The sequence below is a fragment of the Pseudophryne corroboree genome, chromosome 12 (genome assembly GCF_028390025.1).
Source record: "Pseudophryne corroboree isolate aPseCor3 chromosome 12, aPseCor3.hap2, whole genome shotgun sequence".
Classification (NCBI taxonomy): Eukaryota; Metazoa; Chordata; class Amphibia; order Anura; family Myobatrachidae; genus Pseudophryne; species Pseudophryne corroboree.
The window spans coordinates 47,487,381-47,506,998 of record NC_086455.1 but is presented as its reverse complement, the minus strand read 5'-3'; the positions used below and the strand labels follow the sequence as shown (position 1 = coordinate 47,506,998).

General features: G+C 42.9%; 1 protein-coding gene across 2 annotated transcripts in view; it reads right to left on the bottom strand.

Annotated features, from left to right (window-relative positions):
• COCH (cochlin) overlaps positions 1 to 19,618 on the bottom strand; it is a 59,073-nt gene that overhangs the window by 19,567 nt on the left and 19,888 nt on the right. For both annotated transcript variants that reach the window (XM_063947448.1, XM_063947449.1), the window contains 4 exons: positions 18,025 to 18,069; positions 5,973 to 6,129; positions 5,608 to 5,741; positions 3,065 to 3,127 (listed from right to left, as the gene is read on the bottom strand). In XM_063947448.1, coding sequence (XP_063803518.1) covers positions 3,065 to 3,127; positions 5,608 to 5,741; positions 5,973 to 6,129; positions 18,025 to 18,069 — 399 coding nt within the window. The remainder of the gene's footprint in view (positions 1 to 3,064; positions 3,128 to 5,607; positions 5,742 to 5,972; positions 6,130 to 18,024; positions 18,070 to 19,618) is intronic.

The following is a 19,618-nucleotide window of genomic DNA, read 5'->3' as shown; positions in this document are numbered from 1 at the left end:
AAGCCTGCTATAACTATGCTTTGTCCTAGCAGTACAGTTCTCATTCCCACCCTTGTCAGTCCGGAGACATGACCTAGTAAATGCTGCAGTCCTGGACAACACATGAGCTTGCAGTGTACTTATGCCCATGACATGCTTGTCCAGAGTTACACTGGTCCTGATCACATGGCAGACCAGTACAACCTACCTGGCATTAATGGGGCCAAAGCAAGCTCAGACAGATGTGTCGGTAGGTACATTTGCCAGCTCTTGCTCTACTGTGGTTCACAGGGCTGTCATGTACCAGGAATCTCCTCACTTTCTGCAGGAGCTTATCTGCACATACCTAGTCTGGCAGCCATATTCATATAACGTGCACATAACTGCCCTTATAGAAAACACTTGATAAATGATAAATTGAATCAAAACTGTTATATATTGTAAATATGGACGTATCTATAATGGGTGCGGTGCACGTGGGCCCGAGTAATGGGGAGCTCAGCCCAGTGGTGGCATTGGGTTGGTGACACCTGGTGCTGCCAATAGGTCTCCGCGCGCGTGCCGAAAAATGACGCAACCTCATGGGAAGTTCCTTATTTACATGCCTAGCATCCCCAGAGACGTCAGCACTGCCGACCCCTCAGTGACAGGAGCCGGGTACTGCAGGATAATGTCACATTGCAGCACCCGCTTCCCGGTCACAGTGGAGGAGCTGGCATTTTGCTGTCACCCCCTGCAAGGGTGTCACCCACCACATACCCCTTGGGACACCTCTGCTCATACCATACACCCGTAACTTTCCAAAAGTCCACACTGTAGAAATCACTGTGTGACTGTCACAGAGTCTATAGGGCACACAGACTGTGTATGGTCAGGGAAGGTATGGGGGAGTGATGGAGACTACACACCGGCCCCCTCCTCTAAAAGGCCCTTGATTGCAAAATCTAAAATTATGTATCGCTTGCATGTCTACTGCTGTTTAATTAAAATGAAAGGTAGAAAGTAAAATTATGATACGTTTGTATCTTAGAAGACCAGTCTTCAGAGAAATTTATAAAGAAATATTACACTAACAGCCATTTTGATGACATTTTCATAGACGTCAAAGTTTAATGTTGACCTGAACTGCCATAAATCTTTTTTGTTCTCTGTATTGTGGACGGTTGATATTGTAATTATTGCTCTTCATATTTTTTAATATGTCCACTGTGTTTGATATGCTGATTTAATAAAAACAAAACATTTTGCACTAAAAATATTACATTAAATAAATTGTTTTTAAATGTTATCCTTATGGTGTGTACACACGGTGAGATCCTTGCTATGCTCGATTTTGACTATGTGATTTCTCTTGAACTCCCCCAGAGCCCAGATAGCGCAGGTAGTACAGATTTTGATTAGCTGTGCTTGAGATTTTGTCTATGTACGATTTTAACTAAGGGGGACATTTACTAAGCAGTGATAAGAGCGGAGAAGTGAGCTAGTGGAGAAGATGCCCATGGCAACCAATCAGCAGCTCTGTATCATTTTATAGTATGCAAATTATAGCTGTTACTTCAGTACTGATTGGTTGATGGGGCAACTTCTCCACTGGCTCACTTCCCTGCTCTTATCACTGCTTAGTAAATGTCCCCATAAGTGCCAATTTTGACTATACTTTGTACTAGATAGTACACTAGATAGTCAAGATTGACTTGCCTGCACAGTCTATCTAGCCTTACGATACTGACCCCACGGGAGCATGCATCGAGATCGAATCTGTATCGCAAGCTGCCTAATGGTGAGATTTTTTCTTACGATTTTGACTATATAGTCAAAATCGTAAGAAAAGTGAGTGCAGATCACAAGGTGAAAGTCACCTTGCGATCCCGATTCGATGCCGATGCGCGGTCGTGTGGTTGGCATCGCAAGAATAGATAGACTGTGCAGGCAAGTCAGTTTTGACTATCTCTATAGAAGAGATAGTCAAATTGACACATAGCCAAAATCGCACATAGTCAGTATCGCAAGCACAATCATTATGTGCTTGCAATGCTGACTATGTCCCGATCTGGCCCCTGTCGCATAGTGAGAATCGGGCATAGCCCGAATCTCACGTGTGTATGGGCCGTAACACCTTGAGATACGCGCTAACTTTTCATAAGATTTTGACTATATAGTCAAAATCTTACAAATTTAGCTCACCATGTGTACACACCTTTAAGGCTGAAACACACGAGCCGGCTTTTGCCGGCCAGGAAAATGCCGGATGGCTTTTTCCCGTGCCGGTATTGTAGTTATGAGTGTGAGGGGTAGGGGCCTTTCACACTGCACGGCCCCGGCCCGGCTGCCGGGTTGCAGCCGGAAATATCCACTGGAAGGTCCGGCTGCCGTGCCGGGGCCGTGCCGTCTTTGCAGCCAGTGGACCGTGTGTGTGAAGGGGAGCTTTCACACACAACGGTTTTTTTTCTCAAGCCGTGTCTAATGCTGCGCATGCGCACATCATTACACACGGCTCTAAGCCGTTGTGTGTGAAAGACTCTGCCGGATGGCAAAAAGCCGGACGAAGTTTGTCCGGCTTTTTGCCATCCGGGAGAAACTGGCGCATGTGATACAGCCCTTAGGTTCAATTGTGTGGTGAGGGACAGGATTTGCTTCTGTTTGGCCACATATTTTATGATCGACAGCTACCAGCACTGGTTCTGCCTATTACATTGACTATAAATAATTTGAATTGGTCATGGACCACCAATCCAAGGCGCCCCTGTAAGTGTCCCAAAGCACCCCAGGGTGTCTAGGCACACACTTTGAGAACCACTGGCATAATGTATGTCCGGCATAAGGCTTTGTACATACTAGTGCTAAAATCCTGTATTTTCAGTTGTGTTTCTAATGCAAATTACGTGCATTATGTAAATGTAGGCTTACCTTACTATCCCTTTCAAACAGGATGGATAGCATGGAAGTGAAAATAAAAATCAATGTACAAAATCAGACTGTACTTGGAGGCTTATTGTTCTATTTTTATGCATCTGACTGGTGTCATTGCTGTTAAATGTATCATTCATTTCAACTGGAGTGCATTGGAAAACAGATTACTACTTACTTGCTGAGGATCCCTGAGTGGACACAGGCTTTCCTGAGACTTCCATCCCCCGAGTCTTGAATTCTGTAAATAATGCACCATACTAACCTTACTGCACTTTCATATACTACATACAACATTTCCTGAATGGTTTTACACTGGGGAGGGTGGGGGGATGTAATAGGGCAGTGATGGCTAACCTTGACACTCCAGCTGTTGTTGAACTACACATCCCAGCATGCCCTGCTACAGTTTTGCTATTTGGCCTTGCTAAAACTGATGCATTATTTACATCACTGTAATAGGGTGTGAGAATTAGAAAGTGAGAGATTTTGTGAGAGTTTTCCTGTTTTTTTTTTTAAAGTGGCAATCATTTACATGGCAAAATCAACCTGGTGTTGCCATGTAAATGATTGCCACTTTAATAAAAAATAAAAAAAAAACACAGGAGAACTCTCACAAAATATCTCACTGATTCTCACACCCTATTACATTCCCTCAAGGTTTCCATCTATTTAGAGATGTGCGGGTTCGGATTTACTTGGATGTACCCGGATCTCAAAACAGCATCTTACTGGCTCTCAGGTATAATGTGTTTTAGTCAATAAGAAAAATCTGGATAAATCCAAATTTAATTTGGTGATAAGAACTGAGTAAATGTGAACCTGCGCATCTCTACATCTATCACATTTCAGTATGTTTATCATAGACAGTTGTGACAAAAATTTTGTGCTGACACTATCCAATATGTTATCCCAACTGTCAAAAATGTTATCCCCACTTATTTAGGTCATTTTGGGGGAAGTCTATCAAACCTTGGAGAGAGATAAAGCATACATGACGACTTCTGCATTCTCTCCTTCAGGAGATGCCCAAAAGAGAGATCCAGCTAACTGGTGGTGAGGATGGGACCTTTGTTTCATTAGGATCTGCTCTTATACAAACACTTTATTTTGACCCCACCCCATTTCCAAGGACCTGCGATTCCTGACATTATCTCCCAGTACTTCCTACTTCGCTAGGAACTGGGCAGGATGCAGGAGGGACCAGGGGTCCAGAAAATTTGTGAGTCTCCTGCACTTTTAGAAAAGTAGGCAAGTCTCAAGTAGAGCGAGATAAAGTACCAACCAATCAGCTTCTACCTGTCATATTATAGGCTGTTTTTGGAAAATGGCAGTTAAAAGCTGTTTGGGAGTTTATCTCTATCAGCTTTATCTCTCTACAATATTTTATATATATCACCCCCAATGCAATTAATCCTTTCCCTTTAATATATATTTAACAGGAATCGTATGTGTAAGTCAGGATTGCACGGACTTAATTGTATTCAAAATAGCACCCATTACCCTCTATCTCTGTAACACATCCATCCACTAACGGGGTTATTTGTTAGCAAACCAAAAAAGCACATTAATGTGCAAAACCTTGTGCACTGTAGGTGGGGTAGATGTAACATGTGCAGAGAGATTTAGAGTTGGGTGGGTTATTTTGTCTATGTGCAGAGTAAATACTGGCTGCTTTATTTTTACACTGCAATTTAGATTTCAGTTTGAACACACCCCACCCAAATCTAACTCTCTCTGCACATGTTACATCTGCCCCACCTGGAGTGCAACATGGTTTTGCCCATTAGTGTGCTTTTTTGGTTTGCTAACAAGGCCCTTAGAGATTACATATGTGCTACCTATTTAGGATACCATTAAAAATAATTGATTTGATCTTCTCTTGAACTCAGACATTTTGTTAAAGTAGGCTGACCATATTATCCCTTTAACCTGGGACACTCATGAATTACACAGGTTCTGTGGCTGGCGGACCACAAGCCTGCATTTCACCTGGTTTAAGTAGCCACAGAACCTGTGTAATTCATGAGTGTATACAAAGAAAATAAAAGACTAATGAGGTCACCTGGACGCCGTGGGCAAGCCGTTACTTACGGCCATAACTATGCGAAGAACCTCGCTCAAAATGCAAAATTTTATTGCAATGATTATTATTAATAAATTGGTAATGTTTGAATTGTGCACCTGCAGGGTCGCACTTCTCATTGCCGGTGTGCACCCCAGGACCCCTCCCCTGTATAATTCATGAGTGTCCCAGGTTAAAGGGATAATATGATAAGCCTAGTTAAAGGGGCAATCATTTACAAGGCATGGTTTAGTTAAATACTGCCTTACGTTGCCCCCACTCACATTACACCTTCCGGTGCACTTGGTTACTTTGGGGCAGATTTATTAAGCCTGGTGAAGTGATTAAGAAGAAAGGTGATAACGCACCAGCCAATCAGCTCCTAACTGACATTTTTCAAACCCAGCCTGTAACATGGAAGTTAGGAGCTGATTGGCTGGTGCGTTATCACCTTCCACTTTATCACTTCACCAGGCTTAATAAATCTGACCCTCTGTGCTGCTTATCGGCTGTGGCTCTCTTGTAACTAATAGTACCACAATCTACCGTAAGGTCTTCTGAATTGGGTGAACCATCACTGTGAAACATTGGCACTTTTCGAAGACATAACTTTTTGGTCACATTTGAAAGCTACTGTACTGCATGAATTTACTTACTGGATACAGAAAATGATGATGACCATTTGCTGAGTGGCTGGGACTGCAACTCATTGGCAAAGATTGCTGGATAATTTTGCTGTCCAGGAAGCCTACGTAGCGACACTGGTCCCCCATTATTAGAGATCACCCCACTAGTAAAAGAACAACAGTGACACGTGTACAAGTATCTGACATTTACTGTTGGCACAAACTATCAAAAATACTATAATAAACACTTTGTTGGCATACAGTTCTGACTGAGTTTTGTCTCTCTCAGTGATCCATGTACCTTACAGGACACTTCAGAACCACAGTATATACACCACACCTATATTAAGACATGTTAATACTCATAGTTGCAATGAGTGATCTCTCAGACATACCGGTGAATTGCGGCACCACAGATACTGGACACGGCTGCGTACACTGCGTGGCCATATACGGAAAGCTGCTGCTCTGTGCACCCTGGTGGACATAGCACCTGAGCGGACTCTTTTTTTAAATCCGTTCCTCTCATGGAGCAGGTTACAGGGACAGGAGCTGCATATAACACAGAACTCAGTGCTTATTTATAAGTAGTATTATGTATTTTAGAAGCTTTATTAAATCTTATTTGTATAATACTGTGGTTGTGTATGAACAGTAGCATGGCATAGATACACATCCAGGCTAACACATATATTAAAGAGGGTATTGCTTGCAGAGATTCAGAGACGGTACCTAGAATTAAATGGGAGTAATTAATTACATTTATGTGTTCAAAACCCGTATGTATAGAGAGAGACCATTGTTTCTCATCTTTTGATTTAAGAAATTCCCTCATATTCCTTATACCAGTACTACCCATACATAAACCCTACTGCCCCACTTAACTATGTAAATGTTTAGCAAATATCTAGAGATGAAAAAGGTTCTGCTGCCATAGGCTAACAAAGTCTTGTAGCACAAGCCCCTCCCCCCTCTCACCCTCTCCCTCCAATGGTTCTTCACAAAGCTAGGCATTATAATAAAGCTAGTCAGTAGCCCTCACAGCATTGTAGGCTCATTGTGAGTCTAAGAACTGGTTCATTTTGGATTTTCTTTTTTTAGATTGCATATTTTTCTTTTTTTTAGATTGCATATTTCTAACAATTATTTTTACTAAAATACTGTGAAAAAGGTTGTTTTTTTTAAACATTATTTTAGTATCACAGGAATGTACTAAGGAACAATTGCAGGATAATTAGCAACAATCTCCTCCAAGACCTTACAGTTGCATTCCAGGTCACATTTCTCATTTATTCCCATTCATTAGCCATTTATAATGGGAAATGCGATCTGGCCGAATGTACTAAATTAAAAACAAAAATAAAAAAAACACTAAAGTGAGCCCTGTGATAATATCGCTATCTTCTGATAGCATTATCTCAGCCTTCACTACTATTACCTTACCCCTGCACAGCGTTTTCTGCCCACTGGCAGTGTGATCAGTCATCAGTCAAGAATACTTTTAGGGGGGCTGGTGACTGGAGATACGTGAGAGCAGACAGTCATCGGATCTCTGTGCTGCTGCTGTGACCCCCTCATGCAGCGAAGTGATGCTGTGAAGCGACAGCTCACTTTACAGCACCGGGGAATCACAGCAGGAACACAGGATCCGATGACAGTCAGCCCTCATGGATCACCAATCACTGGACCCTATTGCATATTGGTTCAGCCAGATTGCAGAGGTGCTTAGCAGGCTGTATGATATGGTCACACAACAGTGTTGGGCAGTGGGCCAGGAGGTTGTGAAAGTGAAGATAGACAAAATATGTGAGTTATGTATGGACTGTATAGAGGAGATGTCATTGGGTAGGAGAGTGTATGGAGGTTATGTGAGTGATTTTGGAGTCTGATAAGCTAAACCAGAGCCGGCCCTAACCAATATGATGCCCTAGGCAAGATTTTGGCTGGTGCCCCCTAGCACCACCGCTGGTTCCGCCTCTGACCTTGCACCTCTTTCCCAGCACCATCACCCCTCACCCATAGCAGTCCTTATTTTGGTGTTTGTACCCCATATATTTTAAATAGGAACAGTTCGCACATTTGGCGCACAGCCCAAAAAGGGGTGTGTTTTTGCTGGCAAGGGTCATGGCCACACAATAGTAACCCCAATTCCAATTACGCCACATAGTACTGCAACTTTATTCACATTTGATCATGCAATAGTGTCCATAATTCATCCCACAGTAGTACCACTGCTCCTTATTCACATTACACCACACCATATTGCTCTTTATTCCCATTAGACCACACAGTAGTGCCCTTTCTATACGCAACGCCACATAGAGCACCTTATACACATAATGCCACACATTAGTAATGCATTTATACACATTCCACACAGTAATGCCCCTTACACATATGACACACATTATTAATGTCCTTATAAACATAATGCACCTTACACATTATGCCAACCTTTATTAATGCCCTTATACACATAATGTCCCTTACACATATGCTGAACATTATTAGTGCCCCTATACACATAATGACACACATAGTGTCCCCTACACATTTGCTGCACATTATTAGTGCCCCTATACACATAATTACACACATACAGTAGTACCCTTTTACACATATGCTGCACATTATTAATGCCCTTATGCACATAATGACACACATAGTGCCCCTTACACATATGTTGAACATTATTAATGCATTTATACACATGACACACATAATGCCCCTTACACATTGCCGAACACTACTGCACAACCAACCCACCCTCACACAGCACTCACATGGCCACTAACACTGTGACCTCTGCCTCTGCTTGGATACAGATGTGTCCTCATAAATCTTGCCTCAATGCTAACGTCGGGCACCTTTATTTTGATGAAAATGCATATTATTTGCATTGCTATGTGGCTAGGATGCTCAAGCAGCTTCTACTGATTACAATGATATGCAGCATGCCTATATACTGTGTGAGACTGTGGCTGTATCTGCATATGAAATGCTACACACAGAATATAGGCATGCCGCATATCATTTTAATCAGCAGAAGCTGCTGATGCCCCTAGGCATATCAAATGCCCTAGGTAATTGCCTAGTTTGCCTATACCATTACCTAGGGCCGGCTCTGAGCTACACAAAGAGGTGAGTTATCAAAAAACACTTGAAGGTTTATATTTCAAATAGTCACTGATTCTATTACAATTAGCAACTAGTTTGTGGAGTGTTTTGTGTGCAATTATAGAAAATATGTAAAAGAAAATACTGTACACATGGGTCCACGGTTATCTTGGCTAGTTTGCTGCGCCTAGGCACAACATGGTTTATTAACATAAACCCTTCATCTATTGTTCTCAGATACAATACAATACAGCAGGGGATTAAGTCCGACTGCCCAGTCTCAGTTAATCCTATTAAAGGTCAAGATAAACATGGACCCATCTTTATGCTGTATAATCAGACGTACTTTTGAATAGGTTTACCATACTATCCCTTTAAACTGAATAAGCCCCTTTGTGTAGATTTGCACCTTATAATAAAGTTAGTCAGTAGCCCTCACACCATTGTAGGCTCACTGTGAGTCTAACAACTGATACATTTTGGATTTTCTTTTTTTAGATTGCATTTCAATGTTTCATCTGCCCTTGGCTAATACACCTGTTATGCCTAACTCATACCCTACCTGCCATAAAGGTATAGTTAAAGGATGTATGTATGCCATAGAGCAAACCAATCCCATCATCAGAGAAGTGGAGCAGATTGGCGCTGGCTGCTAATAAACCATAGTAAGGGTCAGGGCCAAAGCAGTATCAGAAGAAGCACAGATTGCATCAACTAGGATGCGTCTCACTCTCACGTGGGTGGGCCAAACAAATAATGTCATAGCAGGGGGACAGGCCAAGTAGGATGGATAGAAGTATGAGCACAAATGCCTCAGTCTTGAAGTGTTATGAGTGAGAGGGAAGAACCACATTTAAAAAAAAAAAACCAAAAAAAACGTGACATGACATAAAGAGCTGCCCACACCGGAAGATTACTAAATAAAAGTTCAGCCGGTGGTGCTGTCCTGTACCCCCTCACCCCTCCCAAGTTCCGGACCCCTCGGCTACAGCCTGAACAGCCTATTGTTTAATCAGGCACTGTTGCATTTTATTATGTATTTCTACCACAGATGTGCGCAAACCCCTGTGTTTTGGTCTAGGTTCTCATTCATCATCGTGTTTTGGTTTCAGCAAAACCACCCTCAAGTGTTTCGGTTCGTATTCGGTATTTGATTTGGTTTTGGATTCCTTAAAATAGATGAAAATCTATAAACACTGATTTAAAAATAAATGAAAAAAATCGTTAAAACAGCTAAAATCATGTAAATTAGACCTATTTAAATGCAATACAAAACCGGTGTTCGGTTTTTAAATACAAGCTCCAAACTGACAAGACCCGAGCAGTGACTCAGGAGTCTATTTACTAAGCCTTCGATGGAGATAAAGTAGACAGAGATAAAGTACCAACCAAGCGAACCACACATCTCTAATTTGTACCTCCATCTCATCCATAATCTTGGCTGTTTGCAGATATGAAAGTGGAGCAAATCTAGGAACCACATGTTCTCTCTGACCAAACCACTGCTGTAATCATCATCTGTGCCTGCACGACACGTTCTGAGAACATATTTTAAAGGTAAAAACAAAATCATTTTGTTCAACTATGCAACAAGAAACGTATGGGACTGTCTAGTGATTTTATTACTTTTTATTGTATTTTTGGAATTTTAGAATCCCTCAATACTGTGGCCAAGATTGTTTAGATTTTCATTGGATTTATTTTGGCTTAGATAGCACACTACTTGTTAAATATGGATAATAACATTGTGTACACATACACACGTCACAGGAAACCAATCCAGTAACCTATTCACTGCCAAACCAGAACCAGGTATTTTTACAAAATGATATTTTCCCAGAACCATGTTGACGTCAGCTCACAGGTGCAGCCAGACTCTCATTCCCACTGTCCCCTTCCTGCCAATTGCTCTCAGCTCTGTTCCTGCTGGAACTAGAGACAGGACTGACACTCCACCCCACTTGGCCTTTCCTCAGGCTATGAAGCCTAGACCTTCGATACTCCAGCAATCCCCAGGAGACCATTAGTTTAATGGTGGTTGCCGGTAGATGTTTGGACAAATGGACATGTGCATTTTCCAGGTCCCTTTATGGAATAACTGAAAAGCAGATGGGCAAAAATATGGATAGATGTGGTAAAACAAGTACTGTAACCCATTAATGACAAAAATTCAAATTGCCTACCGCAGTGTGCATGGTCATACTAATGTTGGCTTACTACGACCACCTATGTTCCTGATTAGTAACAACCTTTGTTTTTGCAGGAAAATAATCCAACAAAGCATTACATAAGGTTTGTAATGCCACGAGGGGTACTCTTTCTGTCGTCAGAGTCGTACTGTTATGTCTCCCAAACAGTCATTTGACAGTAATTCTACAGAACTGGGAGAAACATGAATATAAAAAATATTGCATGGAAAAATAATAACTTTTCATACACATGTAGAACTGTACTCATTTTTCCTCTGCATTGGCAGTGTATGTACCTAGGGGGTCATTCCGAGATGATCGTAGCTGTGCTAAATTTAGCAAAGCTACGATCATTCACACTGACATGCGGGGGGACGCCCAGCACAGGGCTATCCCACCCCGCATGTCAGTGCCGCCGCCCCCACCCCTGCGGAAGTGCAAAGGCATCGCACAGCGGCGATGCCATTCCACTTCAAGAGTAGCTCCCGACCAGCGCAGCTTTAGCGTGCTGGCCGGGAACTACTCATCGCTCTCCGGCCCGCAGCGGCTGCGTGTGACGTAAAGCAGCCGCTGCGGCCTGCCCTCCGTTCGGTCTGTCCACGCCTGCGTTGGCCGGACAGCGCCCACGAAACGGTGGCCAAACGCCCCCCCCCACCCCCCGCCCAGTGGCCGCCTCTGCCTGTCAATCAGGCAGAGGCAATCGTAGCGGGCCGACGGCCTTCACCCGTCTGGCATGCGCAGGCGCACAGCGGCACCGGCGCATGCGTAGTTCTGACTCGATCGCACCGCTGCGATAAACTGCAGCGTGCGATCAGGTCAGAATGAACCCCCTAGTGTACAAGAAGTTATCACTATAAGTGTTGCACGGATCCTAACAGGCACGAATGCTACAGTAACTGGCTTGCACAAGCCACGTTTACAAATAATAACTGCACAATATTTTCAGTTCTGCAAATATACGGTGCATGTGTTGACCTAGGGAACACTTAAACCCCTAAGAGAAAATGCATATTGGTGAGGTGCACTTCTGTGCGTCTGAATGTGCAAGAACTGAGAAGCCACTTTCAGCAGTTGTAGATGCTGAAATACCTTTTCGTGCGTCTTCAGGTGCAACTGTTGGTCGGGCCACCAAAGATTGCACCAGCCCCATGCTAGGGACAGATTCTGCAGAGTATGATCCCCATTCAGTGGTGTCACTATGGGGATGCACAGGATGCGGTCCATACATGGGTGCCCCCAAATGCTGGCTCTTCCGCAGTGGATACTGAAGTATGACATTCTCCTGCAGCACTCGACTTCTGTCACAGAGGAGGAGCCTGTACTGCAGACATCCCAGGCTCCAGGGGCAACCCAGCATCTCCAGGGATGCTGGACACTCCCCCGGAGTCAGTGTTGGACTGGGGCATGAAGGGCCCACTAGGGGAATGCTGTTGTAGGGGCCCATGCTTAAGGGTGTGGCCAGGCTCCAGTGGAGGCGTGTCCAGACACCACAAAGGTTTGGCTATCCATTACAGAGTACATGTTCTGTGCCCCTTGGTAAATATATAATAAAACATATTCTTGTGAAGAATAATGTAACATACATATAATTAATAATTCAAGTGCACTAGGATAGAGTCTGGAACCTGATCTCTAGAGGAGGAGGAGGGCCCACAGGCAGTGAGGCCCACCGGTGGTTTCCCCTGTTCCCCTGTGGGCCAGTCCGACACTGCCCGGAGTGATGCAATTGGGGGCTTTCCATGAAGCTATGCCCCCTTCCAGCTAGCCCGCACCCCCCAGATTGAGGGAACCTATGGTTTCCCGTGAGACCATGGCCCTTTGTGATAGGCCATACTCCCTTTTGGGAGTGAGGGGGGCATGAACACCATGTTTCAGCAGTACCAGTGATGTCTCTGCCTTGAATGCACGTGATTGTACGTCTAACACAGCATCCTCTTCTGCAACATGCCTGCAATACTCCCATAACCCGCCCATAAAACACTACATCTCCGTCACTTCCTAGTAATGGCCATTTCAATTTCAGAATTCTTGCATATCAGTTGACCCTGCAACTATATACACACAACAAAAGTTCCAAACAAAATATCATTGGAATTGGCGCTTCTTTCAGCTCTTTGTGTCCCTCAGACAGAAAGGTAACAAATCATAGTGTAGGTTGCTTTTTTACAATTATTCACCACAAGTGAATAACACTCCACTCTTTGGGGGGAATTCAATTGTTTGAAAAGTCAGGTTGGGTGTCTGTTTTTTCCTGTCTACTAGATAGACACCCAACTGACTTTTCAAACAACTGAATCTTTGAGTTGTGCAAATAGCTAAGGCACCCAAACCACAAACTATTCAAAACACACCTTTTTAACCCCTTATGGTCATGGGGTTACCTGATGTTATACCCCAAATATATGAGGTTTACACAACACAAAATAGAAAACATGCAGATAGGAAGAATGCTGATCCTCACACTTCTTTTGATCGTGAGGTTACCTGACCATGGGGGTCATTCCGAGTACGATCATCTTCCCTGACATGCGGGGGGACGCCGCAGTTCCTGCGGCTGGCTGGGAATTAATTGTCACTGCCGCTGGCCGCAGCGGCTGCGTGAGACGTCATGTAGCCGCCGCGGCCCGCCTCCCCAACGGTCCGGCCACGCCTGCGTTGGCCGGACCGCTCCCCCTAAATGGCGGCTTAACGCCGCCGTTCAGCCCCCTCCCGCCCGGCGACCGCCTCTGTCTCAGAGGCGATCGCTAGGCAACAAAAGCTGCTATGCACCGGCGCACGCGCATTTCCAACCCGATCGCTGCGCTGCAACAAACTGCAGCGAGCGATCGGGTCGGAATGACCCCCCATATACCACCAAAAAATTAGGTTCATACAGCACACTACAGATGTCTCCATTATAAATTCAAGGCAACACAATCCCCACATGAAGGGGCAGATGTATTAAGCCTGGAGAAGTGATAAAGCAGTGATAAGTGGAAGGTGATAACGCACCAGCCAATCATTTCGGTTTGAAAAATGACAGTTAGTAGCTGATTGGCTGCTGCATTATCACCTTCCACTTATTGCTGCTTTATCACTTGTCCAGGCTTTAATACATCTGCCCCAAAGAGTGCTTATTATGCCACCACTTCACCACTCCGGCAATGTACAGCATAAAAGAGACATTCTTTACATAGTGTAATACTGTATAAAACGGGTTTATTTAATAAAAACACATCTAAAACAGATATAGAAAAAGGGGGTCCCAAACCAGTCTGTTGCCTAGGATCCCACAGGGGGCCTAATTCACAATGGATCTCTACTGAGGCTGAAATAGCGATTTTCAGAAAACTACAGTACTATTCGCATGTGAAGAGCCGCCCAAAAAGGATAAAAGACAGCCACCGATACATTCGCAAATCTGTGTAGGCATTAGCAGAATCGCAATGCATATGCAAAAAAACTATTACAATCGACAGTTGCGGCTGACCCATGCCTACTCAAAATAATGCGAATGCAGTCGCACCGGGCACCATGTTTTTCATTGCAGCGTTCGCAGATGACGTCAGATACACGTCTAGAAAACGGCTATGACGAGTCTGTGTTTTCCCAACCACTCACCACAAACGCCATGTTACCACCCATGAATGGTCACTTCCAGTCAATCAGATTGCGATCTTTTTATACTTAGGCTGCATAGACAGAGCAATCGCATTTTGTCCTAAACGCCCGTGCAATTTGTTCGTAGCGCATGCACAGTCTGCCAGTAATTGCTCAGTGCGTGCGTTCTCATATTTGCAAATGATAGCGAAGGTCTTAATCTGACTGTGGCCATGGTGGGAGTGTTTAGATACTGCTGGAAGTGTAGACTCTTGCAAAAACATATGCGTTATACCGATCAATAATATGTCTTCAGACAGGGGCTGTGTCAGCGCTAAAGCATCATGCCCACTAATGTTAAACTACATGACTTAAATAAAATTTTTAAGCTTGCACAATGTATGTGAATGGATCTGACAATGGAACCCACTCACGTTTGTTGGAAATATGTGTGTACAGGCTTGAAGATGTAGCAGAGTTTCTGTACACACCAGCGGATGCCTTACAACTACGGACAGCTCCGTTTCTTAACTAGTGGAGTGGTTTATTATTATTGATGTTTCACAGTGTACAGCCGTACTCTCTGTTATACACACTCTGGTCATGAAGCAGAGCTTGAGTGGAGTGTCATATAGCTCATCAGCCAGTAAGTGTATGCAGCTTGTGGATAGCGGGCAGGATACTCTGGAAAGCATTGATAACAGCAGGAAATCACTGCTCTCATTGGAGCTTAGTGGAAGACTACTGTCTCCCACTGTGGCACTCTATAAAGTGATGTGTGTACCCAACCAACAGCACGACCGATATTCCCCTGCATCCCGTCGGCTATGCAACATGCCCGTTGGAAAGATCCGCACACACTAGACTATGGGCCCAATATGTCGGACCAATACGCCGGAACGTACAACATACTGCCTAGCTTAACACAGCGACAAAATAGTGCTGCACATGCGCAGTACTTAGGTCAGCGGCCATCTTGGTACAGGGAATGAAGGCTCTCTGATGTAATAAGTTAGTTTATAAAAAGTTCAAATGAGTGCAGAAAATGCCATCTCAAGATGCAGACAAAGGTCATCTCCCTGCACAAGTTAAAACAATGACATATATTAACAGTTTAACTTACTACATTTCAGTGGTTTATACAGTAGTCATCGTAGTGTAAATTTATCAATAACATTGAACAGCTCAAATTTATAAGTTACTCTTAATTCTCATGCATGATCCTCGTGTCAGTATCACTTCTGTAGCTGTGCGGATTCAGATTGTTTTCCCTCTGTTTCGCTGTGTTGCTGATATTTAAATAACCTGTCTCCTGCAGCGACTTCTTTTTTTTATTTTGAATGACTGCTGTTGGCAAAGTAATGACAGTGTGCTGTTTTCTAGATTTATACATTCCTCTTTCTCTGTAGAAAGAAATACACTGGAGATAATGTTACAGTACACTGTGGCGTGAAAATAAAAATTCTATTCTTGTAGCACTAATGAAATGAATTCTTTAGAGTTTTACAATAAAGAGCAATTTTCAGTGAAGCCTAAAGGAGCCTGGAAACATTCTACTATTATCCTTTTTCCTGCAGATAATTAACATTAACTAACTGGATTGACATTTCCATTCACCTTCATGTTTACAGTTTATGGGTTTTATTTTGCATTCATCTTGTATTTAATTGCTTGAAATAATTTTATGATGCTAGGAAATTTCTGGACCAATTGTTTTGAGGGATTTTTTTGCAACGAGCTTCATGAAATTGTCAATGTAATAATTAAATTGTGTATTTTCCGAACAGCCAGTGTGAATTAAAGAGCTGCATAGCATATGGTAACAAGCAGTAGCGGATCTTGCCACGGGCAACTAGGACTTTTGCCCGGGGCGCTGCCTTCCGGAGGGCGCCGCACCATGGCAAGATCCGCTGCTGCTGTGCTCCCCGCTGCCGCTGCTCGCTGTCCCACTGTGAATTTCCCTTCGTGAAGAGGACCTTTTCTGTAATGATGTGCGATGCGTGTTGACGTCATCGCGCACCACACAGCAAAGGTCCTCTCCACGAAGGGAACTAGACGCGTAGCGTCTAGTTTTCCTTTGTGGAGAGGACCTTTGCTGTGTGGTGCGCGATGATGTCATCGCGCACCGCACATCATTTCAGCGGTGCTACTACTGTACAGGGGGCGTAACTGACCATGCCCCCTGTATGAAGCCATGCCCTCAATGGCCGCCCGGGACGCAAAAAAACCCTGAACTGGCCCTGGTAACAAGCCCATTGACAAAGACCATGGGCATGACTTTATTTGTATAGTGAAATTCAAGGGCCTGATTTTAAGTTTCAGGCAATTCCGAATGGGGTTCGAATAGCTACAGTAGGTCGGCAGGGTCCAGATTGGCAGTTGATAGGTCTTTACCATATTGTTGACATGCATTAGGGTCGACAGGGTCAAAAGGTTGACAGAATCAAAAGGTCAACTGGTAAAAGGTAGACAGTGCTTAAGGTCGACAGGTACAAAATGTCAACAGATTCAAAAGGTGTACATGATAATGGTCGACACACATATGGTCGACACGTTTTTTTGGGGGGGTTACGTGTTTTTCAACTTTTGATTGATTTAAGATGTACATGGACTATGATTAGGAATAGTGACCTGTGGCTTACACTGTGAGTCACCTTGCCCAAAGTGTAGCGAGCCTATGAGGGTATACATTTACACTGACTGTGGTTAAAATAACACCCAAAAAAACAACAAAAAAATTATCATATGCAAAGAGTTTTAAATAGCTAAAACTGATTGATAAATGTGCCCCTTAGCTTGTAATTCCTTGTATCATTAACTATTATTTGTTACTCTTTTATAATATATTTATTTCTTTCATTATATTTAGGTATTTGTAAAAAAGACTACAGTATTTTTCATAGTTGCATTATTTAAATAAATAAAAGACAGGTACTGACAACATAAAAGAAAACAGATACTGACAACATAAAAGAAAAGACAGGTACTGACAACATAAAAGAAAACAGATACTGACAACATAAAAGAGAAGACAGGTACTGACAACATAAAAGAAAAGAGAGGAACTGACAACATAAAAGAAAAGACAGGTACTGACAACATAAAAGAAAAGACAGGTACTGGCAACATAAAAATAAAAGACAGGCAGTGACAACATAAAAGAAAAGACAGGTACTAAGAACATAAAAGAAAAAACAGGGACTGACAACATAAAATAAAAGACAGGTACTGACAACATAAAATAAAAGACAGGTACTGACAACATAAAATAAAAGACAGGTACCGACAACATTAAATAAGACAGGCATTGGCAACATAATGAACAGTTGTGCACTAGACAAGAGATTTATTTTTCATATTCATGATGTGGTCACGATAGAACATTTCTTCTCTGGTCATTGAGACAATTTTGTAAGAATACAGGTAATGCAAATCTCACATTCTCACTTTTATCTGTCAGCCATTAGGGGCTGTAAATGGACTTAGTGGATGTCAGTGCATCCTATCAGAGCGCCCAGGTTAGTTTCCTACATTGATCTAGGCACATACGTCACATACTCACATTCTCCAGTGCCGGGATCTGCTGCTGCTGACTGCACCACAATGCCTGGAAATAACGATACGTTTAGAAATTTGGATCAGTTAAAAAAAATGCATTGTTAACAGTAATATTATCTCTACAGATCTCTGGGGGGAACTAGAAAAACTGTGCTTTGTTCATCCATCTGCTTCTTTATCAAACCCTACTATTATACATAATATTTCAGGGGCTTATTCATGATCTCTAATGGGCCCGACAGGGTAGCTTAATATTCAGCAAACTCCGAAAAGTTAAAATTTTGGGAATTTTCTTGGAAGAACCAATGCTATGTTCAGATGGCGCTGATTCTTGGAGCCCCACTTCTTCCTATGGGACGGGCACCGGTAAGTATCACTGACACCTCTGTAGCAGTGTTACTGATTGCAGGGACAGATGGTTTTAGGAGCAGCAGTCCCCACAACAGAGCAATACTGAGTTTCTCCCATAATTACTGTATGTATCCAACGCTACAACTCGTGGCAAGCTAGATATTTAATCTGCAGGGGCCATCCGGCTACTGATGATGTATAGGCCCCTAATACTGTCTATGTTCATATCACATCATACAAAGTATATACAATGTAATTCCCATGATTTTCCCCCAATAATGTAATGCAAGGCTAGAGTACAACTTTATAGTATATTAATGTATAAGATATGAGGAACGCTGTTTGATAGAGATCATACATATAGTACTGTATGTACAAAAAATATTTCTGTATTATTAAAACATTGCCATTGACAGTCCAATGAGAATAAAGCAGTGGTTCCTAAACTCAGTCCTCAAGGCACTCTATCAGTCCAGGTTTTAAGGCTATCCATGTTTGAGCACAAATAGCTAAATCAAAATGAATAAGGTACTAATTAAGTCACCTTTGCGTGATCATGGCTATCCTTAAAACCTGAACTGTTAGGTGCTTTGAAGAACGAGTTTGGGAACCACTGAAATAAGATATAAATTTGGGGAGAAGTGTAGCAACCAATCAGTTTCAACCTTCATTTTATTAAATATACTTGATAAATGCTAGATAGAATTTGATTGGGTGCTATGGGCAACGTCTCCACTTGTCCACTATTTAGAACAGTGCTTATCAAATCCAGTCGTCGGGACACACTTACAGTGCATATTTCCCATATCACATTCTGGAGCACATGTTTAATCATTGCTAACTGACACGTTTTAAAAGAACCACAGGTGATTCTAATTACTGTGAGTAGATCTGGAAAACACGTACCTTTAGTGTGTCCTGTGAACTGAATATAAGAAGCGCTGCTTTGGAAGATATTAGGTGTCTATACCCTGACAGTTCATCTATGTACTGCTTGAACTATGTATGTAGATCCAGAGACGCCGTGAGTAGGGGGGCAGGTACTAAGGTGTCAGCTGGCAGTAGGGTTACCACCTCATCCCTTTAATTCTGGCTACATATTAATTACACAGGTTCTGTGGCTGGCTGGCTTCAATACTCTATTTCACCTGGTTTTAATGAGCCACAGAACCTGTGTAATTAATGTGTCCAGAATTAAAGGGATGAGGTGGTAACCCTAGCTGGCAGCAGCCACTCTTTCTCCCCAC